This window comes from Nuphar pumila, chromosome 11, assembly GCF_984573655.1.
Source record: "Nuphar pumila chromosome 11, dmNupPumi1.hap1.1, whole genome shotgun sequence".
NCBI lineage: Eukaryota > Viridiplantae > Streptophyta > Magnoliopsida > Nymphaeales > Nymphaeaceae > Nuphar > Nuphar pumila.
This window is the reverse complement of record NC_143259.1, coordinates 91,326,346-91,353,185: the sequence shown is the minus strand read 5'-3', so window position 1 is coordinate 91,353,185 and position 26,840 is coordinate 91,326,346. Positions and strand designations below refer to the sequence as shown.

Below are 26,840 nucleotides of genomic sequence, written 5' to 3'. Positions count from 1 at the left end.
ACATGGGTGGGTTTTTATAAGGTTCAAAAAATCAATGGTCCAAAATCTTTGTAGAATTTCGAGGCTCCAAATATCATTTTTTTCATCGATCAATTTTGCACCTACCCATCTCTCTCTCTCTCTATATATATATATGTGTGTGTGTGTGTGTGTGTGTGTGTGTGTGTGTGTGTGTGTGTGTGTGATATTAGATAAAATTGGACTTGGTTAGGGTTAACTGAATCCACTTTCAGTTAATCGACAACCTCCTTGCCTGCAAAAACTTGATAGAGCCCTTGTTTTAATGGATTTTCTTAGCTCCTTCCATGATCTTCTTTGTTTCATTGGACCAAGAGTGGCATCCGATCATGGTCTGGTTATTCTGGAATTCAACAGAAACTCAAGAATTAAAGGGCGTTTTTTGAGGATTGGTGGCTTCGATTATCAAACTTCAAGGATCATGTTTCTCTTTGGTGGTCGTCTGAAGTACCCGAAAGATGGGCAGCTTTTTTATTAGCCACCAAGTTTAAACTCATTTGCAGAATCATAAAGGAGTTCATCAAGGAACAAGGTGGAAACTGATTTGTAGACATAGATAGATGGGAGACTCAACTCTCCTTTAATCTCAGGATGATAACTTGGCCTCAACATGCTCAAATATTAGCCAAATTACCAATGAACATCTCACTTCCCTCTCATGCGCCATCAAGGAATGGCGAGTTCGGAAAGAAATAAAATAGATGAAGCAGAATTCGATAACTTAAGCAGGGCGATCAAAACTCGAAATATTTTCACATGCTCGCTTCCCACCGTCATTGACTGAACTATATCCGTATTCTACAAATTGACACTCAGTGGTATTCGGGTGCAGATGTCCTTCTGGCTGCTACTCACCACTTTCAGATGCTTTTCAGCAACATTAAACCTGATAGGGGTTCCATCTCTCATCTCCCACTCCTCAAACTGTCTGTTTCAGCAGTATCGTCTCTTCAGCAGTCATTAAGCTCTGTGGTCCTCACAATCTGGGAAGGTTGCAGGCCCTGACGGTATTCCCACAAGCTTTTACAAGCATTTCTGGGATGGATGCAAGTCTGATGTATTCGGCTTGGGGTTTGAGTTCTTCAAGAATGGTGTTCTACTTAAAGAGTTCATCAAATCCGTACTCATCCTCATTCCTAAAGAGGGTAATGCGAAGAATGTCTCACACTTTAAGCCCGTCTCCCTCCTTCGCAGCCCCTACAAGATCATCACCAAAATCCTGGACAATATAATGGTCTTGTTGGCTGTTATATCCCCATTCCAAGGAACTTTCTTCTTGGGTTGCAAAATCCATTGTTGCAGCCTTTTAGCAAATGAAATCATGCACTCACTCCAACAGCGGGGGCATCCGACTTTCATCCTCGAACTGGATATTTCCAAAGCCTTCGACACTGTATGTTGGCCTTTCCTCATGTTTGCCCTCTCGTAGATGGGTTTCCCAAACCATTTTTAAAGCTGGATAAAGGAGTTGATTTCTATAGCCCAGATTGCTCTCTCCATCAACGGTGTAACAGGTGATTATTTCAGGATGGAAAGGGGACTCTGTCAACTGTGGCCCTTATCTGCTCTCTTATTCAACATAGTGGACGAATGCCTCAATGCTCTCTTTCTTAAAGCCATCAGTTTGGGATTTATTGAAGACCTCAATTTATCTGGCCGATTCAATATGCAGATGATGTGATGATCTTCATCTCTGCTTCCTCCCCTCAAATAACGAGGGTCTGGTTATTGCTCAAGGTGTTCGAGACTACCTTCGGTCTCTCTGTCAATGTGGAAAAGTGCCATCTGGTTTTTGGTCACTCAAAACAATTTTGGGTGCAAAAGTTCAGAACTGCTATCGGACTACCTTGGTTTCGAAATATCTATTGGTCACACCACCAGCAGGGCTTGGAACAACATTGACAACAAAATCAATGGTAAAGTAAAACCCATCTCTAGAATGCAAGACTTCTCTCAAAGCTTATAAAAGCCATTCTCGTCAAGCATGTCCTCCAATCTTTTCCCTTGTACCAAATGGCCCTCCTGTTCACGCCCAAGAAAATCGAGAAGAAACTAAATGCTCACCTTTAGTCTTTCCTGTGGGGTGGCATGGCTCCAAGCAAGGCTTTTGTTGCATGGGACAATGTTACTAACCCCAAGGACAGAGGGGGTCTAGGGCTCTATAAGCTGTCCAATATGGATTTGGCCTTGCTAATGAGGTGGTGGTGGCATTTACTGGCTGACCAGGCTCCCTGGGTCATCTTCTTCAAACATAAATATAACCTTCACGACTCAGTCAACTCTTGGCAAAACAACTCTTGGAGAAGAGGCTCCCTTATTTGGAAAGGCACAACCAAGACCTTTCACCTCTTTGTGCAGTTCGTTGGACACTCACCAAGGATTGTCAATTCACAGTTGCTTCATGCTACTCGGCAACACTATAAACTGGGAGCTCAACAGCTCCCGCATGATTCATTGTGGTACTGGGGGGCCTTCACCCAGGGCTACTTTTTTCGCATGGACTTTAATGGGCGGCTACATTAATACCCTAAATCACCTTCAACGACTGGGCTGCCAACTTGCAAGCTAGTGCCCATGTGCAGAAGAGACTTGGAATCGGCATCCCACCTCTTGTGGTTCTGTCCTTTCTTCCAGGCCATTTTGTCACTTGGTCTGATTTGAGAATAGATGTTGACTCTGCCTTTTGCTTCAGGTGCTTCTCGTAGGCCCAGAAAAGTTTTTTCGATCGCCAAAATGGAGGGAAATATGGAAGTGGTGGCTTTTCTTCGCTTGGTGGTGCGTGTGGGAAGAAAGGAACAATCGGCTTTTTCGTAACCAGTCAGCGTCCCTTCCTGCTATTGTTTATATTGTACAACATGATCTTTATTTTGTTGTAGTTGGAAGGTGGCCCCATGCTGACAAGTCATGGATTGGAAAGCAACAATTGAGTCCGTATATTAGATGTTCTAAACTTTGTTCTTCGGGTGCATGATGACGCATCGTCCTCACAACTTGAACTCTTTGATAAATCTTTTTCATTCTTCTAAAAAAAAAAGCCTGAATTCACTTTCAAACATAAATGAACCTTAATGTGGTTGATTTCACTTGACAAAAAGGAAGGCATGTCTAAGTGTTGCATTGGTGCATGTGCGACGCAGGCTGTCCTTTAGAATTGTTCATGTTACATAGGTCTAAATAATGGAGATAAGAGCATGGAATGTTTGGGATCTGAAGGTTCTAGCTACAACTGTTTTTTTTACCAGTGTCATCAAAGAAATTGATATTCCTATTTTATTTAATGGAAACCAAGATGGAAGAGATGATCGAGAAATATTCAACTTTATTGGATTGAGCCCTGTTGTTACTCATAGTGTAAATAGTTATTTAAGGGGAATTCTCATTCTTTGGCACCAAAAGCTAGTAGGGTAGTGTCTTAGATTAAGGTTCTACCTATGCCACATAGATATGGGTGCAGGTATGAGTGTCGGTACAGGTATTTAAAGTACAACACTGGAATTTTTAAAAGCATGAGTACAGGGGTATGACCATGTGTATATGCATATGAATATATATTTATGTATATATATATGTATGTTTCTTTAGAAAAGTATGTATGCACGTGTGTGTGTGTGTGTGTGTGTGTGTGTGTGTGTGTGTGTGTGTGTGTGTGTGTGGTCACTAGAATATGAGAACTGGAAATATGGGCATTTCCAACACTTTTTTTGCAAATCCAACCATGTAGATGTGCTTGGCATGATAAATTGCTAGGAATCAACCATTGGATCATGTATTTTTTGATGAAAAAAATATGATTTTTGAATTCTTGAATATTTATGAAGAATATGAGCCATTGATTTTGAAGCCTCAAAAAAATCTCATTTATGCATCAAAATGGGATGATTCAAGAGTGTGCTCTTATAAAACCAAGCATGTAGATCACATCTGTAAGGTTAGATTCAAGAGAAAAGAATAAAAAAATCATGAAAATTGCAGATCACACATTAGTTCTCATATTTTAAGCTCTCATATTCTAGTGACTCTCTCTCTCTATATATATGTGATACATAAACACGACCAACAGGCAAGTGTACCCGTGTCGACACGGCCCTACGTGGGTATGGGTACCAGACCTAATACGGGTATGTGCTGGTCTGGATCGGGTCCAACCTTGACCTGACCCAAATAACTTTACTTTTTTTTTTACTTTTGACCTGGGTCGAAGGGCAGGGAGGAAGAAGAAAAAGAAAAAGAGAAGGAGAAGGAAGAAGAAGAAAGAGGAAGAGGAGGAAGAAAAATAAGAGAGAGAGAGAGAGGGGCCTAAGCCCCCTTTTGTTCCCCCACCCTCCTTTTTGTTAAAAAGATATTCAAATCCTTCACACCCTCTTCTTCTTCTTCTCCACATCTGCCCTAGAGAGGGAGAGGGGACTAAAGCCCCCTTTGATTCCCCCACCCTCTTTTTTTATTAAAAAAAATAAAATCCCTCCCTTCATTTCAAAAATTTCATTCAACCCCTTACCATTTAAAAAATTTCTATTCAGGGGCTTTTGTTTTCAAATTTCTAATATGGATCCTAATGGAGAGCCATACCTGATCCATACCCAAACTCTCTCTCTCTCTCTCTCTCTTTATATATATATATATATATATATATATATATATATATATATAGAGAGAGAGAGAGAGAGAGAGAGAGAGAGAGAGAGAGTAATGTGTAGCTTCCATACGATTTATCTCCCAAATGTTTTTGCTCAATCTAAACCTATAGATGTGATCTATATGCTTTATTTATTTGAAAACCTGCATTAGTTTAAACATTTTTCATGTTTAGATGTGTTTTTAGTTCAACAAAAAAAGATCAACAGTTCATATTACACCAAAAACTTGATTAACTAAAAAAACAAGAATTCTTGTTAAATTGATTTAATCCAAAGCACGGTTTTAGTGAACAAGAAATGATAAACACATCTACAGATTTAGATTAAGCAAAAAACACATGCAGGTACATTTTTTAAAGCCTTGAGGGGGGATGTCCTAGTGGGGTGGGGCCTTGGCTGCTAGACAGGCAGTCATGGTTTGATTCTAATGTGCGTCACCCCTCAGCGTAAGCCAATGTCTACCATAGGCCTTGGGGGCAGGGGTCCTAGCCTCAGAGTTTTATGCTTCTGGCATGACAACCGTAGGTATGGCAGGCTAAGCCAACGTGACCAGGTCATCGTGTCAGATGCTGTTTCTTCTAGTTATAAATTTAAAAAAGAGTACATTTTTTAAAAATTGTCTAGGACGTTCTGGAAGCTACACAATACTCTCTCTCTCTCTCTATATATATATATATTTATATAGCTAGCACTCTATGGGAATGAATGAAATGATCCCACATAACATGTAATGGGTCTGACCTGCGTTTGGTCAGACCCGAAACTTGTTCAGCCTATTCCCATGATGTACCACTACCAATACCCTTGGGCACCCTTCTAGAAGTACCCATATTGCATAGGGTTCTACAAGCTTCTTCTCTTGATTATAGCAATGCATGGTATGTTTAGTAGGTGTTGAAGTCGGCTAGGATTTCAAGTAAAACAAGAGAGAGAGAGAGAGAGAGAGAGAGAGAGAGAGAGAGAGAGAGAGAGAGAGAGAGAGAGAGAGAGAGAGAGAATCGTTACTCCTCGTTAGGTCTAATCTCACTTAAATAGAGAGATTAGGCAGAAACATATTATTTACAATAATACCCTTTGCTACAATAAAATATACGAGATATACTCTATATACGGTGACTGCTTCTCAACAGTCCCCCTCAAGCTGTAGCATATATATCAATAATGATCAACTTCTCACAACATTTTGAAAAATTAGAACTAGCTAGGGGTTTAGTGAAGACATCAGCAATTTGGTTCTCCGAAGATATGTGCTTGGTACAAATGTACCCAGTCTGTACCAAGTCACGTACATAGTGACAATCCACCTCAATATGCTTTGTCCTTTCATGAAACACTGGGTTATTAGCAATATAAGTAACAACTCTATTATCACATATCATAACCATAGGTAATGAAACTTTCACTTGAAGATCAGTCAACACAGATTTAATCTGCATCATCTCTGCAGCAGTTTGAGCCATAGCCCGATACTCTGACTCAGCGCTCGACCTGGCAACAACAGTTTGTTTCTTACTTCTCCAAGTAACTAGATTCCCTCCAACAAACACACAGAATCCAGTTGTCAACTTTCTATCAACAACCGACCCTATATAATCTGCATCTGAATAGGCAGTAACATCTAACGAAGGGTTTTGTTTAAACCATAGTCCTTTACCAGGGAGAACTTTAGATATTTGAGAATCAACATTGCAGCCTCCCAGTGAGCCTTTGTAGGTTTGTCCATAAACTAACTTACCTTGCTCACGGCTAAAGATATGTCAGGTCTGGTCACAATCACATATAGTAGCTTGCCAACCAAGGAGCGATAACGGCTATTGTCCACATACTCTGATTTTCATCAAACAGATGAGCCTTAGGATCCATAGGAATCCTTGCAGGTTTGGCCCCAACCAATCCTTCTTTACTCCTTGCAACCTCTATGCCTATGAAATATCCGAGTGGTCCTTGATCCTTAGTCACAAAGTGTTTCTGAAGATGGGACTTTGTCTCAGAGATGTCTTTTTCACTGCTTTCCGTGACTATAATGTCATCAACATATACTATCATAACCATAGTCCCTGCACAAGTCTTTTTAATAAAAAGAGAGTGATCAAAAGCTAATCGGGTAAACCCAAATGCTGACATGACCTCAACCAGCTTGGAGAACCATGCATGCGGACTCTGTTTAAGACCATAGATTGCCTTGTTCAACTTGCATACCTTCTAACACTCTCCCTGAATTTCAAACCCCAGAGGTTGATGCTTGGAAATTGTCTCCTCCAAGTCTCCATACACATTTTTCACATCAAGCTGACATAGAGACCAACCATGGTGCACTGCAATTGACAAAACAAGATGAATAGTCCCAAGGCAAGCAACAAGAGAGAATGTTTCAAAGAAGTCCACTCTATAGGTTTGAGTATAGCTTTTAGCAACTAGGTGGGCTTTAAACCTTTCAATTGATCCATCTGAGTTATACTTAATAGTATAGACCCATTTACAACCAACAATATCAGCATCATGCGGAGGATCGGCTAAGTCCCATGTTCCCCTAGAAAGCAGTGCATCCATTCCATCCTGCATGGCCTTCGCCTATTTGGGGTCTAGAAGAGCTTGATGATGATTGAGAGGAACAAATGCAACAGATAATGCTAATACAAAATTCTTCATATTAACACCAAGTCTTGCCTCGGAAACAAACTGAGAAATAGGGTGAAGCGTACACTGCCTTTTTCCTTTCCGAAGAGCAATAGGTAAATCACCATCAACAATAGGCTCTTCAGTAGGGTCAAGAACACTCACCTCTAGAGAAGCTGATGGCAAAGGCATAGAGTTGGGTGGAGTTTGATGTGTACACCACAGGAGGATTTTTGTAACGAGACATAGTCCGACATGAAATAAGAGGCTCAAGACAAACAAACTCTAATAGAAAAGGAGGAACAGGAAGATGAAAGGAATCACCTTGACTAGCATGTAATCTTGGAGAAGTACTAGAAAAATATGGGATAGACTCAAAAAAGGAAATATTCGCACTGACATGCTCTCTCTGGGATATGGGATCATAACAACGATATCCTTTTTGGTGCTTGGGATACCCAACAAAAACACATTTTATAGATTGAGGTGACAATTTATCTCGGTTGGGACCAAGTTTATGAACAAAGCACACGCAGCCAAATACCTTTGCAGAGATAGGAAAAAGATGAGCTTCAGGACTGAGAATTTGAATGGGAATACGATCCCCTACAGAAGTTGAAGGCATACAGTTTATTAGGTATCCCGCAGCTAGAACCGCATCTCCCCAGTAACGGGCAACATTTAGAATTTGTCTATGCCTGCGCTACTCCATTCTGTTGCGAGGTATGAGGACAAGAAGTTTGAGGTTGGATTCCAAGATTTTTGTAAAATTGTAATAATTCAGAGGATTTGAATTCAAGAGCATTGTCTGTGCGAACAACTTTTGACGCATAAATTAAACTGAGTTTTTATTTCAATAATCAAGGATTTGAGAATAATGGGGGTTCAACCCTATCTTTTAACAAGAATACCCAAGATAATATGAATAAATCATCTACAATGACTAAATAATAGCGACACTTAGAACGATTAGGAATTCTACTTGGACCCCAAACATCAACATGAAGAAGATCAAACAAATTTTGACTCGGCTCTGACTAGACGGAAATGAACTCCTGTGATTCTTCCCAAGCTGACATGCTTCACACAGCAGAGTAGTGGACGGCGAGATATGAGGAATAACTGTACGCAATTTAAGCAATGGGAGATGACCAAGACGATGATGCCAAAACAACGGACTAAAAGAGGACTCAACTGCCGAATGAACAGATCCAACTGGTTGGTGTAGATAATAAACTCCACATTCCTCATAGCCTCCACCAATCTTCTTCCCCGTCAGCAAGTTCTGAAAAGTGCAACAGGCAGGATCAAATATTACTCTACAACAGTGTTTTAAAACTCACCGAGTCAACTTGTTGACTCGGCTGACTCGGCTCGGCTCGCCCCTCCAGCGAGTCAACCCGGCAAGGCAAACTCGGTTTGCCAAAACTCGGGCTTGACTCGGCCTGAATCGGCTTGACTCGGCCTGACTCGGGCGAGTTTTGGGATGTTTGAAATTTGTTTTTTGAGTTTCAAATTACAGTTTCGAAATATATAAGTACATATATTTTAACAAGGGTTACCCCCAAATTTTGTATAAAAAAGAAAATAAAAATCATTTAAAGATAAAAAAGCATTTAAATCCATAGAATAAAATCGCCATGTTGTTCGAACTACTGTTCATCCCGTGTTATCAACTTATTCTAGCAAAATATTTTAAAGAAATGATTCTCACTATATATGGCGGGTCAACTGTGCCTATGGGAAGTCACATTTAGGTTTCATCATCCATTTGTTATGTGAACAAGCATTGTACATATTCAAATATTAGTAGTCTTTTTATAGTTGTGTCATTAATATATTTCCTGCATAGTTTTATACATGAGAAAATTGCTTATTTATGTTGATATTGGGCATTCTGTAAACTTTCAATATGCACATATATCCCTGTTTTACATTTATGGATTTGTTAGAGAGGGAATTAAAACTTTTAAAACAAGCTAGCATATATGATTGGCTATGTCACATGGGTGCGGGTGCGGGGATTCGGCACTTCCAAAAAACCCAGGTGCGGGGGTGCGGTAGGGGCAAAAATGTAAAATAAAAAATTATATATATATATATATATATATATATATATATATATATATATATATATATATATATATATATAAAGGGGTCTGGGGGTTCCCCCGACGCGGGTTTTTTCAAATTTCATTTTATATACAGCAGCACGATAGCGCACCAGGTCATGTAGATCTGAGTACAACCCCAATATGACGTTATTTGAAATCCATGTCTAAGAATAATATGTCAGATTTGGATCAGAGATCTAAACAAATCCAATCCATTTGCAGCCCTAGCATTGGATGCTGGTTTGTGAGATTTTATTTCACAAGTTTATTAGTCTTCATGGGCCATGTCGATCTGTAACAAGTTCATGCTTAAGAGCAGATCTTGGTTACTCTAGCTTCTATCTCGTCAGGAGAAGAGTTCGTCAGGAGAACAGTGAATGCTAATAGCCAGCAAGGCTACCACCATCATATTATCATTTATTATGGAGAGAAAATCCTTTACAAAAAAGAAGGATTAGCAAGGCTACCACCATCATTATCATTTATTATGGAGAGAGAGCAAGGCTACCACCATCATTATCATTTATTATGGAGAGAAAATCTTTTACGAAAAAGAAGGATTTTGAAAAGGCAGGAGCAGCAGCAGCTGTCAGTAGATTTTTTTTTTTTAAATTTCGCAGCCCATTTCATAGGGCAATTTTTTAAAAAAAAAATCCAAAAAAAATGGACCAAAATGATCCTGGGTGCGGTCAACGCACCCAGGATCGGGTTGACCGCACCCGGTGCCGCACCCGCACCCGCTCCCGCATCGAGTCGCGTCGACGCGGGTGCGGCACCCTGCTAGCCGAATCCCTGTGACATAGATGATTGGCCATTTTAGGAACCTTAGGTAGTAGCAGACTGAACTCATGGTGACCAAATCCTCTAATTCAAGTCATGAATTAGTCAAAGTGCTTGTATAGATATCAAATTCAATTATTCAAGCAAACCTCTATAGCTCTTTGCAGTTGTTTTTATATTCTTACAGACATTTGGAGACTATGTTTACTCAAAAACATGGTTTCAGACAAATTATATATTTTTTTTCTTTTAAAATCAAAAGTTAACAAAACCCGGTCCGAGTCACCGAGTTGACCCGCCGAGTCACGAGTCAATAAAGAACGAGTCGAGTTCCGAGTCACGGGTTTTAAAACCTTGCTCTACAATTCAATTATTTGGCAACACGACTAACAAATAACAAATTTTGAGGGAATGAAGGGGCATGTAGAACATTTGATAACTGAAGAGTAGGGGAGATAAAAATATTTTCCTGGCCAACAATAGGAGAGGAACTTCCATCGGCAAGAACTACCTTTTTATGGTTAGCAACATTATTCAAATTTGAAAAATCACATGAATTTTCACATAAATGTCTAGATGCCCCTTAATCAATAATCCACCTACTACCTTGGCAAGATAATCCATCACCTGCAAAACATGCAACATCAGCCACGGGGGAACTAGACGGACGATGGGCCAACAAATCATCATGCTCATCACGAGTAAGTATAACTGAATCACTAGGAAGAACAACGGGGGACTCAGGTTTGGCAACTTGTGCCGTAAGAACAACTTTAGCTGAAGGTGCAGGAGGTCGTCCATTCTTGTCAAAGCATCTATCTTCTAAATGCCCAAATCTTCCGCAGTAGGTACACTGGAGCTTGCCTCTTACTCCTGTGTCTCGACCACGACCACGACCGCGACCTCATGTATTAGGAATAAAACCTCGGCCTCGGCCATAGGAAACAAACGGAGCAGAGGTTTGCGATTCTGATTGGGATGAAGGAAGGGACATGGCAAGCTTGCTCGGCCGATTATATGCCTCAGCAAGAGTGGAAACATCTGAACCTGTCAACATCTGAACTTTGGCAACTGAGAATTCGGCTGACAAGCCGATTAGGAACTGCGCGACCATGGTGTGCTCCTGGTATAGTTTATGTTTGTCACAGCACAATGGTCTATGTGCATGTAGTCTCTCAAAAGCTGCTTTCATAGAGGCATAGTACTGGGCTAGAGTTTGCTCTCCTTGCTGCAATTGATAGATCTCTTGCTTCACTTGAAAAATACGACTTACATTAGTTTCTTGTGAGTAAGTATCCCACAAATTATCCCACATTTGTTTTGTAGTGGTGTAATAAATAAGCCCGTCGGCTATGTGAGGTTGCACACTATTCATAATCCAGGACCTGACGATATCATTGTCCTCTTCCCATGTAGCATACTTTTCAGTTTTGTCTTTAGGCTCATTTTTCAACAAAATATGTTTTTTGTGATGCCCTGAAACTGACATTATGAACGTACGAGACCATCTAGCATAATTAGTCTCATCCAGCTTTACAGATGATCCATATGAAAAGGGATTTGCAAAGGCTTTATAATCAGCCACTCTTTCGGTCTTTAGGTCTGACTTTTGCGTTTCAGCCATGGGATTAGATTATGGGTATGTTTCAAAATGCAGGTACAACCACACACAAACACAATCTGCTGAAAACTCGGATCTGATGTGCACACCAACTACCAACTATGAAACCGACTATGAATCTGACCAAATTTTAATCACATTGATAAAATTTGATATACACAACCAACAACTATAACACGTTGTTCAGATCCGAAACTTGCATATCTAACTTGAATTGGACCTTACCTAAACCATCCACCGTACCAAAGAACAGGTCTGCGACAAACTGCATACCACGACCACACATCCAATTTCATATCTAAATTATACAGATCAGATCTAATCCACGGCTGCAACCTTGGAAGCTACCAAGATCGGGACTCGACTGCATCATGACGGAAGCTGCAAGCCTCTTCAACGTCCACACTACCACCATCGACACGATTTGAAGTCAGATCCAAAACAGTCTGGTCACCACGAGGAGGACGTGATCCAGACTGCAGTTTGGGTCTGACGTCAGATTGGAAAACAGGAGTCTCCTTGCTCCTACACGCACAGCGATCTCTGCTCCCACACGCACACCAGTCATTGTAGACGCTGTGAGCAACCCGATCTGCGTTTCTGCTGGGGGAGGAAGATGGGTCGATCAGATCAGACGCCCAGAGCTGCTTCCTGCTCTGATACCATGTTGAAGTCGGCTAGGGTTTCAAGTAAAACAAAAGAGAGAGAGAGAGAGAGAGAGAGAGAGAGAGAGAGAGAGAGAGAGAGAGAGAGAGAGAGAGAGAGAGAATCGTTACTCCTCATTAGGTCTAATCTCACTTAAATAGAGAGATTAGACAGGAACGTATTATTTACAATAATACCCTTTGCTACAATAAAATATACGAGATATACTCTATATACGGTGACTGCTTCTCAACAGTAGGAAAGGGCAGTTTTGGTTTGGACTGGATGTGTCCTGAGTTATTTGGTCTCGGTCTATGTATGGGCTGAGATTTAAGTCATTGTATCTACCTTGAGATGAATAGGCATTTGAACATGGTCATGCAAGAGGCCTTTTAACGACTTTATTGACAACTATGACCTTTCAGACATCCATTTCTTGCTTTATTATGAGCTTACATGGTTAAACATCCAAGTGAATTCGTGTAATTCCTTATCTCAATGTAAGAGACACCCAAGAATTAATTTTTATTTCGTGGTATGGCACCAAGGACTCTCCATGATGATCACTTCACTTCTCTCCAGATGTCCCTTGTTCTGGTTTCACTTTTAGAATTGAAATGATGGATGCAGATAGATTGACTTGTAGATAAGATTGAAATTTGGTAATCCATGAAGGAACTAGAAATTTGTAAATGTAATAGTGATGAAGACTTTGAAGTTTCGAACACCTTCTATCAAGGTGATCGTGTTTTTCATGCAAAGTTTAGTGTCTTTGGGAGATGGCTGAAATTAAGGTGCTCACATACAAGGTTATATAATGGTTGATCCTAGAATTCTGCAACATAAACTCATTGGATCAAAAGGACCACCCAAAATATTTGGTACTTGTATGGCTTTGGCTTGATTTTCTTATCAAAACTGGATCGAGATCAGCATTGTTCACCCATGTTTTTTTCTTTGTTTTAGTGAATGCATATGTCAACTTAGGAATGAAGCATTTTAAGATCGACATTTGTGTTGAATATTCATATATGGTGAGCATATTTATGCTTTTTCTATATTTCCTTTTTACAGCTTTACAATACCTTTGTGAGAGTATGTGTTTTTTGTTCCCTAGAGTTGTGGAACATCTCGATCTGGGTATTGTTAATTTGTCCATCCTAAACTGATACTAAACTTAATGATGCATAATTTAGGTATACCTTGTCCAGAAAATGAACTATTGAAGCCTGATTGGCATTAGCTTTCAATCATTGATCTTGTTGAAATGGGGGGAAAAAAGAACAGTTCTTTGGTCTTTACCCAGAGGAAATAAAATTCCTGACTATTGAGTTCATCTTTAAGTTCAGTGACCAATACATGATGCAATATATGAAGATCAAGTGGCAGTTTTTCAAACTATACTTGCACTAGTTCTCAAAAAGGCACAGGGCTTTGTGCATGTCATAGCACACCATTTCAGGGCACTTTTCTCAAGCCATACTCGTAGTCTTGCATCAATTCTTTCAATGATATTGGACTTCATGCATGTTGCAGCACACCATTGAGGACTTGATTTTCCATAAAGTCCAGCAGCCCCAAAAAAGCAATACTTTCTTGGCTTGCTGAGAAACTATTCCTGAAGATTCTTTTCCACCTGTTGAGTTTCCATCATATGTTCTTCCAACATCTTGCAAAAATGTTATATTAGCATGCTGTATTCCATACATGTTGATTTTGAATGTTTCATTAAGTTCTGTATGCAAGGTGTAGTTGTTTTATCTTCAATTAAAGTACAATTTTGTTAAGTTCAAAGTTGTGTTTTTTTTTGCAAGGTTGTAATGGCATTTTATGAATATGGAGGAAATGGAGTTGGTGAAATGTTAATTACACTTCCAAGGTGGATTCTAGAGATTGGAAAAGATAACCAGGACATTTTTTTCATGGATCATGAAGGTAGGCGAAACTCTGAATGTCTCTCCTGGGGTGTTGACAAAGAACGGGTTTTGAAAGGAAGAACTGCAGTCGAGGTATTAATGCTGACTATTTCTGATGATGTACACTTTATGTTCACTGTCATTGGCATTTCATTTCATGGTTGGGTACATAATTCTTTTGATTCTGTGGGGGGTTTTGCTGCCTTATTTGTGCATGCTGTTTTTGTTGCAGCTGTATCGTAGTGGTTGCGTCACTTTTGTCATTGACTATATTAAACCTTATTAGCAATGCAAGTACTAAACGCAGATGCCTTATTTCCTTTATTAAGGCATCTTCTCATCTTAAAGCTGTTAACCTTTCATGTCTCTCAAATTTGCATTAGCATTTTGATTTTTTCACTAAATTCTTGTAGGTTTATTTTGACTTCATGAGGAGCTTCCGAGTGGAGTTTGATGATTTGTTTGTTGAGGGCTTCATTTCTGCTGTTGAAATTGGGTTGGGTCCTTCTGGGGGGCTGCAGTATCCTTCATTTCCTGAAAAGATGGGGTGGAAATATCCTGGTATTGGTGAGTTTCAGGTATCAGTTTTTATGGCTAGTTCTTTGTATATCTCTACGTTATCCTTCTGCTGCAAGTTTGAATGGAATACATGCCATGAAATGATCATGTAGCCCAAGAATGGGCTCTAACTAGCAACCATATTTTCCTCTGACTTGTTCACTAACAAAAAGGGTTTCATGACACCGGGTGCATTTAATAGTAACCAATGATCATTTATGTGAGTTTATATATATATATATATATATATATATATATATATATATATATATATATATATATATATATATATATATATATATATATAGAGAGAGAGAGAGAGAGAGAGAGAGAGAGAGAGAGAGAGAGAGAGACCTCTGTGTTGTATAGGCAGTTTTTGTCTATGTTTTTATAGGCATTTTAGATTTATTTTCTTTACTTATAGATTTTAGTTAGTTATTCAAGTTAATGAGAATGGCTACCCCTCTGACATGTTTCTTCTGCTCCATAGTGAGCAAGGGCATGGATGATGAGAGGAGAGGAGATATATTCCATTGCCTTTTCTTTTATATAGACATCACTGGCTCGACTTCCAACATTTTTATGAACATTGACGGGATTTTGGATCTAGTTCATGAAACAAGGCATCTGCTTAAGTGCTAATTCTTGTTGCTAAGTCACTTGGATTTGTTATGCTGGAATTTCGGACTGTATTAAGCCTGAAATTCAAAAACTGTTCCTGATGTTAGAATAATCAAGAGTAAAATTTTCAGGTGGCTGTTTGGTTAAGGAGGGTTTTGTTCAGGTGTTTGGACTGACCTTGTGTATAGGGCTACTAAACAAACCAAACTGTTTATGATCTCATTAGGGATCGTAATTTAGGCTACTGAATGCTAGCCTATTTGCTAGGTTCATCATTTTTAATGAGCAGAGAGCAAACTCAAGAAGTCTCTCTCTCTCTCTCACACACACACACACACACACACACACATACACAGATGAATGCATGACTGCTTCATTATAGTGCATGGCTTGAATAGAAGATGTCAGTGGTTCCATTTTTCCTGTTCTCTTTAATCTAGTACTTTTTATTTAAACAAGTTAGAAGATGCTTGGCTGAAGCTTTGTCTAGCCAAGCGCGAGCAATTGATCTCAAGCTCATGTACAGCCAATGCTTGAGCAAGAGAACTGATCTCATTTAGATTTTTTGCGACCCTACTTGTGTGCATCCTTGAAGTTCTGATCATTTTATTATCTGCAACTACTTTGTGAATTATTGATAAGGAAATGAAGTAGAGAGAGGAATAAAGACAGAGGATGTGCTTCAGCAAAGGTCAACCCACACCCATTTGGCCGATTCTCTCATTGATATATTAGGGTCTTTGAGCATAAAATCTAGGCAATGGGTTGTACATAGGCACCAAATGAAATACTTATCTTGACCATTTTGCCAAGTGTCTCCAAATTTGCTTCCTTGTCATAAATAAGTTCGACTATTAGAGATCCAACTTCTTTCCTATCACCCTTGAAAATATATCAACCAAACGTGCATGTGTCATTTTTTACTTATATAATATTTATTGATTTCAAGAACTATTGACCTGTGACCAGGGGCATTGCATGTCTAGTATTATTTCATTGTTTATGCAATATCAGGGTATTTTCTAATGGCCACCATGCAATGGTATTGTCATGATTTTTTATATTATTAACAACATTCATATACAGCCCATTAGGGCATCCCTTTATAATAAAGAATGGTGTTTTAGCCCCCCACACCATTGAAATGAATTTGGGGCTTAGTGCGTTCTCCTTCATAATATTCCTACCTTCATCTTCTTTCTCTTTGGTGTTATTAAGGTCATCACTCATTAGAATACAAAACCAGAAATGTCATTAAGCTTTGTTATTTTTCCATTATCCATCTATATTGATCACGCGGCTTGGTCTTGCTAGACAGAATTTATGATGCCACTACTTTAGTTTTGCTGAAATTGCATTTAAATTCGTCCACTCAATGCATTGCAATAGGTAGGGGTGCACAACGAGCCGAACTAGCTCGAGCTCGGCTCGGGCTTGGCTTTTTTAAGCTCGTCTTGAGCTTGTTTGTGAAGATAAATGAGCCAAGCTTGAACATAAGACCAGTCTCTACTTAGATAAACGAGCCGACTATGTCACATAGATGCGGGTGCGAGTGCGGGTGCGGCGATGCGGCACTTTAAAAAACCTTGGGTGCGGTTGTGGGAGAGGGTATATATATATATATATATATATAATTTTTAACAGTTAACAGTAACACTAATGAAATAAATCATTAATTCATCATGCATGCAATAAATCAAATTAAACATCCATAATTCTATTCTTCATCAATAAAAACCAACATTACAATTAAATCAACCTAAATATATTATGAAAACAATCAAACACGTAAATCCAAAAAGAAGTAAATTATACTAATAAAAAAACCAACATTGCATAATTGCATACAAAAAGTATATCCTACACAATATTTATGATGATGAGGTAATGATCTTAATAATTTTCTGCTTCATCATCAAATTTATCATAAGGAAAAGTAGGCTCGGAAAAGCGTATCCGCATTTGTGTCTCGTTCCTGCATCCATATCCATGTGACATAACCTTGATGCCTTTGCCGTAAGAATCATATTAGTCATCTTATTAATCTTTTGAGAGCCTGATATTATCAATTTCTGTGTGTACACTGTATACACACACATATTGAGATACTAAATAACATCGAAGTATCTCATGTTATATACATGCACACGTTGAGATGGTAAATTATATCAAGGTATTTCATCTGCGCTATAGCCAATAATGGTTGTTCAGATTGTTAGAATGTAGATTTTACTGGTTGAATCTACAACAAGGTTGCCAGACTAGGAAGCGGAAGCGGGAAACGATACAGTAAGTGGAGGTGAGAAGCAAGGCATTTTAAAATTTATAGGAAGTGAAGCAAATTATCAATTTGAAAGCGAAACAGGAATAAAAAAAGAAACAATATAAGAACTGAATAGGAATCAAACAAGAAGAAAATAAAAACTAAAATAAGAAGATTCTGGTTGTAACGCCACAAAATCTCGAACTTGTAATCTTTTAGATGAAATTTAAATGCTTTGCAATCAATCTTTTTTTAGAGTTTAAAATGACAGTTCAGTGAAAAAATAGTGTTTGAAATAACAAGTCAACAGACCTTAGGCGCATTACAGGCGAACTTTCCTTTACACAATAGATTTATATCTTCGTATAAGCATTGAAACCACATAGATTAAAAAAAAGGTTTTTGATAATTAAAGTTTATACAAAAGAAGAATTTCAAAATAAAATCCATATACAAAATTACAAAACGTGCTCAAGAACGAAATGTTAGAGAAAAAGTAAGATCTTGATATCATCACGTCATCGCCTGTCGTACCAACCTAATCATCACCTGTACCCCATAAAACAGGTTAGACTTATAAAAATTTGGTAGGTGCATAGATATCAAAATTCAAAACAAGGCTAATATATACATTGTTTCTTTCGTGATGTGCATTTCAGAATAAGCAAAATAAGCATGATAATCTTGTTTCGATAATTACCTGTCCTGACGGTATACAAAGGAAAAATAGAGAAATAACTGAGACAGTCTGGGGGTTTGTTATTTCATGTATTTTAATACCCAAGACAACTAGCTGAGTCCGCTCTTAAGAGAACGGCCAATGACCGAGAGAGAATTCCCCAGAGGTCACTAGTTCAAGGGGATGCATTCATATTTCTGCAGAAGTCATTGAGACATACCACCTAGAATAATTTTGGTAGCCCAGTCCCCTAACTCCGATGACCGGAGACACCGAGTTATTGCTACTCGAGGAGCGTAGTTGTTAACAACCTGTCCATCGGAGTTTTTGTACATCCCATCCTCTCTTGACGGAACCAACGAGACGAATGTGTATTTTAGGTTCTATTTTAACTGACGACCCATTGTATATGCTCTGGTCTTTCAAAACAAATCAAGCATCTTGCGTATGAACGTGATCATCATCATTTATGTGATTTTTCTTTAATCATCGTAGTGTTAACATGTCGTGCATGTCTGATAGTACCGCTACGATAAGACGGATATTGGTTTTTCGGAAAGAAATCACAACTTTTATTTGTTTTTTCTGTGCGTACCCTTAGGGATATCATGCATTTTCACACTACGAGGTTACCTTAAACCTCCCGTCAAATCATCGTAGTACTAATATGCCGTGCATGTTCGATAGTATCGCTACGATAAGAGGGATATCGGTTTCTCAAAAAGAAACCCCAACTTTTATTTAGAAATTTCAACGTTCCGTGCTTTAGACCGAATAATATTCGAGTCATTTCGGATACCAAAGAGAAGAACCCGACGTACGTACCACCTAGGGCTACGTAGTCAAAGCTTTTCTATTACGCAGGTTTGAGGAAAAAACTCAGTTGCGAAAACGTAAACACCAAATTGCTTGTTTTGCTTTTCGAGACAACGAATAATACGAGCTTGAAATCTCGCATGTGAAATCCTTTTTTTAAAAACAAAGACTTGGCGATGATGCGCAAATCTGCGCCTTTTAAATACATGCAGGTTTGTCCACTTTATATTACGCTTGCATCTATTTAAAGATGCAAATTTGCGCATCCTTACCAGGAGTACACAAAACTTCGCACTTTATATAATACATATTGATGCAGTGAGAAGAGGCCGAAAGTATTCACGAAAAGGTTGCCGACGTGATTGCTTCTTAATCAGCGAATGAACCGACGCTGTCACGCTACAGGTTGACGTTGGAAAGGTCCTTTCAATGCACGACTGTGCAATACTCGATATCCAATGGCATGTAGAAGAGGAAAGGCTCGGATCAATGGATCCGAGCAACAACATATTAACAGGCTGATGACGTGCAAACTGATAGTGATAATAATAAAGAAAACAATAGCTAATAGGAAATAAACAGAATGCTGGAATAAATAAAATGCCAATAGCCTGCTGTAGGCTGAGACAAACAATGAGGAGAAAGGTTGCAAAACCACTGACGTGAAACAACAAAGAAACAAAAAGAAACAAAAAGAAACAATAATAAAGAAAGGAAGTAATGACAAAAGCAATAATGGACTGACAGAAAAGTAATAAAGAAAACCAAAAGGAATGACAAAGGCTGCTGTGCTAAAAAAAAAAGAAAAGCTACAGGGAACCCCAAAAAGAAAAGAGAGGCTGCGTTCATTCCAATCTCCCGCACGCAACCCTAAGTTGGGTTATTTAAAAGGTTTTGGCTGGATTCGGGTCTTGGGTCCGGACCCAAACTCGAAACACGGCTGTGTGTTGTGGGTATGGGACGTGCTCTGCATCATTCTCCCCGGGTTGGGAAGAAGTCGGCTCCGACGACTGATCTCCTCCACAGTAAGCATATAGTTCAGACACATCGAAGATAGGCGCTTCCATTTAAAATTGTGATCTGCTCCTGACTCTGCAAACGTACCAATGACCACCCCAACCCAGAAGTTGCTGCCTTCCTCATCCCAGAAAGTTCTTGATGATGGCTTGATGTAAATTCCGTTCATGGTTGTAACAACAAGGTCAAGGTCATCTTCACCATCAACATTATCTACTAGAACCATGTTGTATGAGGTTTCACCAACAGCAACATTAAGATCAAGTAAAAGAACCTGATTCATAACTCTGCCATAAGTACGATAAGGAAACGGACGAACTTGAGACCCATCTTTTCCACTAAGAACAAAGATGGTCCCTGATACTGTTGGAACCACAACGTCTGTCCTCCCATCTCCATTAACATCAGCTACTGTAGGGTCCGAGGGCGAGGTGGTGGCACGGACGGGCTGACGATGCACCGGCTGGACTGCTTCCACGATGAGAGGGTTCACGCAGGTCGCTGCTGATTCCAGTTTAAGGGGGGGTACCAGATGGGGAGAACTGTCACAACCTGCATCCCTGTGCAAAGTTTCTTCAACAGCTTCACATCGCGATGTTTGTTGGAGCGTCACCGGGGCTCGATTGACGACGATAGTATCAACAGGATGGATCGTGCGCGCGCCTAACTGATTCAACGGCACTGCTTGCGCATCCACCTTGGATTCAAGCGCACCCAATCGTGCTTCGACCCCATCCATGCGCTTCGACAGACCGGCTACCTCCTTTTCTAGGCATAACATATCTTCCTGCATTTTCGTCAACATGTCGAGCATCCACTTCATGATCTCCTCTCGCATCTTTCCGCTCGTAGGACCGTTCCTCGCTTCTTGCGTCATGCTGTTGACGAAGAAGGAGGGGTTGGGCTCTGATACCATTTTGATGCAGTGAGAAGAGGCCGAAAGTATTCACGAAAAGGTTGCCGACGTGATTGCTTCTTAATCAGCGAATGAACCGACGCTGTCACGCTACAGGTTGACGTTGGAAAGGTCCTTTCAACGCACGACTGTGCAATACTCGATATCCAATGGCATGTAGAAGAGGAAAGGCTCGGATCAATGGATCCGAGCAACAACGTATTAACAGGCTGATGACGTGCAAACTGATAGTGATAATAATAAAGAAAACAATAGCTAATAGGAAATAAACAGAATGCTGGAATAAATAAAATGCCAATAGCCTGCTGTAGGCTGAGACAAACAATGAGGAGAAAGGCTGCAAAACCACTGACGTGAAACAACAAAGAAACAAAAAGAAACAATAATAAAGAAAGGAAGTAATGACAAAAGCAATAATGGACTGACAGAAAAGTAATAAAGAAAACCAAAAGGAATGACAAAGGCTGCTGTGCTGAAAAAAAAAGAAAAGCTACAGGGAACCCCAAAAAGAAAAGAGAGGCTGTGTTCATTCCAATCTCCCGCACGCAACCCTAAGTTGGGTTACTTAAAAGGTTTTGGCTGGATTCGGGTCTTGGGTCCGGACCCAAACTCGAAACACGGCTGTGTGTTGTTTGGTATGGGACGTGCTCTGCATCACATATTTATTAAAGCATAAGCCTGCGCACATTACTGCGTGAAGGCAAAGTAAATGACATAAAGCAAGGCTCGATGTGCGAAACCACACATCGAGCTAAATAAATTGCATAAACGATGCGCGATGTACGAAATGTGATGCACGATGTACGAAACCATACATTGGCTAAATAAATTGCATAAGTGATGCACAATGTACGAAACCGTACATCAACTAAATAAATTGCGTAAGCAGTAGCCTGTACACATTTTTGTGCGCCGGCAAAGTAAATGAAATAAAAAATGACAAGAATACACAAAATTGTGTCCTTGAGTTAAAAGCTATATATATATATATATGTTAGAAGTATTCCATTATGCAACTTTTTCCTACCTCGGAGATGGTCTGACTTGTTGACGATTCCGAGTATAGGTTTTCAAGGGTTCGTGCCTTGGTAAACGCGTCGCATCTGTTGTGCCGGTGTGGAGCGTTAAAAGGATTATATTGCATTGCATAAAAGATGATATTAAAACCTTATTGTGACGACGATTGCATTGCATGGGTCAAACCCGAACCCAACTTGAGCCGACCGGACCGAGCTGGGCTCGATGCTAGCTGATCTCAACTTGGCGGTACCTGACTGGGCAGGCATGCCGATTGGCTGACAAGGTGAAATCGAGTCAACCTCGGCGCACATGAGTCGGCTTGAGGTACAAGACTGACTCGGGCTACACTCGGTGGTAGCCGAGCTCGGCATGACTATACGAGACTCGGGACAACAACAACACTAGAACTCTAGAAGTTGTTGCTGCACGAGTGCAGCAAAAGGGATGGGGGAAACAGAGGGCTCGACTATCAGGCCGAGCCAGGTCTGGTCCTCCTGTTGAGAGAATCAGGTTGGGCTCGGTTCGAAGGCGGGGATCGAGTTGGGCTCGAAATTGATCGAGTTCAACTCGGTCGGGCCTACCCAGCGTGGCTAGACCACAGTGGCCAGCCCACAGCCGAGCATGCCACAGTTGAGCCAAGCTCGGTTCTTGTGCAAGAGAGGAACCGAAGGGAGGCGGTTGGGAAGGGTCTGCGCGTTAGGTGGCAGGGTAGGGCTTGCAGTGGTGATGGTTGTGGTTATATGTGCAGCTCGCATGGAGGGTATCAGCAGGGAGGTAGTTACCGGTGGTGTCATCGGCTGGTGCCGCCGCCAATGGGCTTTTTCTCACTAAAAAGAGGAGATACGAGAGGATTTGAGGGAGGTCGGATGCAGAGGAAGGGGACGTCGAGGAGGAGAGGCAGGGTGGCCTCCGACTGGGCTGGTGAGCTGATCCAGTTCGACAGAAACGGGGGCCCACGGTGGTGGGCTTGCTCACTGGAATAGAGAGGAGGTCAGTGGCTCTGTCACAGGCGTCTGGCAACACCAAAGGGCGTCGGTATAGGGAGGCAGCAGGGCTTTTCGGCAAGCCTCAGGCAGTGGTGAGGCACGATGTGGGTGGGGGTGATGATGGCTGGGTATGGTGGTGGAGGTGTTCTAACGAGGTCACCGAAAGAAGAAGGTGAGAGGGGCGATGGTGACAGTGGAGCACCCGACTGGTGCTGCCGTGAAGTAGATCAATGAGAGAGAGAGAGAGAGAGAGAGAGAGAGAGAGAGAGTAGGCGCCTACCTGAGGGGTGTGTGCCGATGCGATTAGAGAGAGAGAACGAGAGGGTGGGGCTTCAGGGTGCTCAAGGAAGAGCTGGGAAGGGGGTTCTCGTTTCGTAAAAAGAATCCAATTTTTTTTTAAATGCACTAGTCTTACACTGGTAACTCTGAACCAGAGTGAGTAGATCTAAATGACCAAATAGCCATTGACTTTGGATGTCATCACATCACATGGGTTTGATCAATGTTTTTTAGTTCAAGGAGTTAGTTTTCTAATAAGGCAAGCATTCTTTGAGCTCGTTAGGGCGAGAGACTGAGGATCAGACAACTATGACAATTTCTCAAAACCATCTCTCTCATGTCTTTGTGTACATGCTTGTGCACACATGCATAGAAGCATCTTTGGCAATTAATTTAGTGTTCTTGAATCATTTTTGTGTGTCATCCAGAATCACATCATAATGTACATCTTCTGTGGCATAGTCTTTTGCTTATATGCATCATTATGGAACTATACTAATCTGATTTCATCTACAAACTATCTTTTTTCCGAAATATTGCAATTTTGTCTTTTTTGGTTCCATTAGAAGATTGATTGGTGAATGAAAGTGTTTTTTTTTTCAGTGTTATGACAAGTATTTGCAGCAGAGTCTACAGAAGGCTGCAAATTTGCAAGGGCATCCAATGTGGGGTAGAGGACCTGACAATGCTGGCCAATATAATTCGAAGCCTCATGAGACCGGATTCTTTCGTGATAGGGGTGATTATGATGGCTATTATGGGCGTTTTTTTCTCAACTGGTACTCACAAAGTTTAGTAGATCATGCTGATCATGTACTCTTTCTGGCTAACTTGGTGTTTGAAGATACAGAGATAATTGTGAAGGTTTGTTTGAGCTTTTTGAATCATATATGGTTAGTGCTCAAATAATTATCCAACATTTTTGTCACAGGTCATCTAAGCCAGCTCCCCTATGTCTGAGCAGGGATTGATTCATTTAGGCTCTTGACTAAACGAGTGGTGGAGTTTAGTGAGATACTCAAGGAACTAGGGTTGAGTCTATAAACCAAGTGATCTTTAGTTTTCCAAGACAACTTGGCCTAGGTAGCTTTATTTTTAACTTGCTATAGGCTGACGACTTCTTCCAGATTTTGCTTTGGAGTTAATGAATTGAATACCTGTTCTGGATGTTGAGTTTCTTCTGTCCTATGTTTCCTAGTATAGCTGGTTAACTAAATCCAGAGGTGTCTCCGCGTGCCTTTACTATGAACCTCCTTAAATGAGTAGTTGCCCGAATTTCCAACTTTTCAAGTTGTCATGGAGCTTGTTTTATTCACATTTCCAGACCAGCTTGTTTACATGGTGTTTGTTTTTTGAGCAGATTCCAGCTGTGTACTGGTGGTATAGGACTGCTAGCCATGCAGCAGAGCTGAATGCCGGTTTTTATAACTCTTCTCATCGGGATGGCTATGCTCCTATATTTGACATTCTCAAGAAGCACTCTGTGACAGCCAAGTTTGTCTGTTCTGGCTTGCATCCTTGTCAGGAGATTGATGAAGCAATGGCAGACTCAGAAAGCCTTGCATGGCAGGTAAGAAGCCATTCCTAGTGACTTCATTGCCAAAAAGGATACTTATATTATTACAATCCAAAAGCCTTTTAGGGAGCATTTGCATCACACAGAAAGAGGGTCTTTTCTCCAGAAACAAGCCCCCTTTATTTGGGCCCATGACGTGATGCAATCACAGTCTCTTTCTACCCCAAAAAAAGATGAGGGGATAGGGCAATGGTTGATTTCCAAGTCTTGTGGGCTGTTCTGACTTTTTTAATCAGATGTTTCATGAAGCCATTCAGATTCTACTAAGTTTTAGGTGACAATTTAGTCTGTGATTGATAGGATCCAACAAGCAGCCTGTGCTCACCATCGATTTGACTTGGATCACTGTGCTTAATGGCTTGCATCTGGTTTTTGCATGTACTTTATAGGCCCAAATCATCTGCATTGCTTATTTTTTCTTTCTGTTATCTGCCCCCCCCCCTCCCTATTGTCCGTTTTCTTTTAATGTCCAACAGAGGCCAAAGTAGTTTCTCTTAAGGACGATATATGATGGTTTATTCTTGCAGGTTCTGAATTCAGCTTGGGATCATGGAGTAGCTGTGGCGGGACAAAATGCTTTTCCATGTTTTGATAGGGACAGCTATGCTAGGATTCTAGAAACGGCAAAGCATATGAATAATCCTGATCATCGCCATCTTTCATCTTTCACATATCTAAGGATGTCTTCGTTATTGTCACAGAGAGCATACTTTTCTGAGTTCGAACAATTTGTGAAATGCATGCATGGTAATAACTTATCCATGCGACATTGTTCAGTGGCTCTCAACACCAATTAGTTTTTGGATATTCGGCCAACCAAATATGGTAGTGCTCGATCACTACAGTGAGACTTTGATCAGAATCAGCAGTCCAATAGGGACTCGATTTGAGATGGTCTACTTGGTAGTTTGTGGTAGCTGCTGGTGATAGATGCAGCTGGGTTGCTCTTCCTGATTTGCTCCATTCATTCGTATGTATTTCTTATAAAGTTGCAGATATCGATTTGGTGGAAGCTTATTCTGATGCATGTCTGCAATGAAGGAAGGATTCCTGATCTTAGCCCGATTCCTACAATCATTGATGAAACAGTAGAGGAAGAATCTACAGTGAATTATAATAACTTGCGTATGCATCAGTTATAGCAGCCTTCAGAATGCTTATGCATAAGCTTCTAGGTGTAATATCTTCTAATCCCTGCAATCTTCTTTCTGATTGATTGCTCCTCTTTTGTAGTACTATTTCAATGTAATGGCTTTCAGGCATGCTTCGATGCAAATGTTAGCCAATTACCATTACGCTCCTTAACAGTTGATTAGATGACCTAGACCGTCTCCCTTGGATTCGTTGGAAATGAAGAAGTTTGGGAATGCTGATAATGTGAAGTCTGGAATATATTTTATTTGCAGTAGCATATTTTGAATTGAATTGAATTTTATGGGCCTGTTTGGATGGCGTTTTTTTGACAAACTCACTTTAATAAATTCATTTTTCAAGATAGATTTACCGATAAAAAGTTTTTCAAACCAACTTTTTATATACAATCAAATCTGTTCCACTCATCCCCTATGTCATCCCTATCTTCAGATTTTATTGATGCAAGTTGTTTTCATCAAATCAGACTCCATAGATGTGAGATCATTCATTTAATGAAGATTGCCATTTAAATTACCAAAATTTGACTTGTGTGCAGGGTTTTCGGTGATTAAAAAATCAACGGTTTACAAAACATAATTTTTTGTGATTTACAAATTATATTTTTTCGTCA

At 40.2% G+C, this 26,840-nt stretch overlaps 1 protein-coding gene across 1 annotated transcript in view; it reads left to right on the top strand.

Annotated features, from left to right (window-relative positions):
• Positions 1-26,478, top strand: part of BMY2 (beta-amylase 2) — a 37,306-nt gene extending 10,828 nt beyond the window's left edge. Inside the window, exons 5-9 of the mRNA XM_089981578.1 lie at positions 14,243-14,437; positions 14,758-14,922; positions 24,103-24,363; positions 24,860-25,069; positions 25,603-26,478. Of these exons, the coding sequence (XP_089837704.1) occupies positions 14,243-14,437; positions 14,758-14,922; positions 24,103-24,363; positions 24,860-25,069; positions 25,603-25,872 (1,101 nt within the window). The 3' untranslated portion in view covers positions 25,873-26,478. The remainder of the gene's footprint in view (positions 1-14,242; positions 14,438-14,757; positions 14,923-24,102; positions 24,364-24,859; positions 25,070-25,602) is intronic.
• Positions 26,479-26,840: the final 362 nt, after the last annotated feature.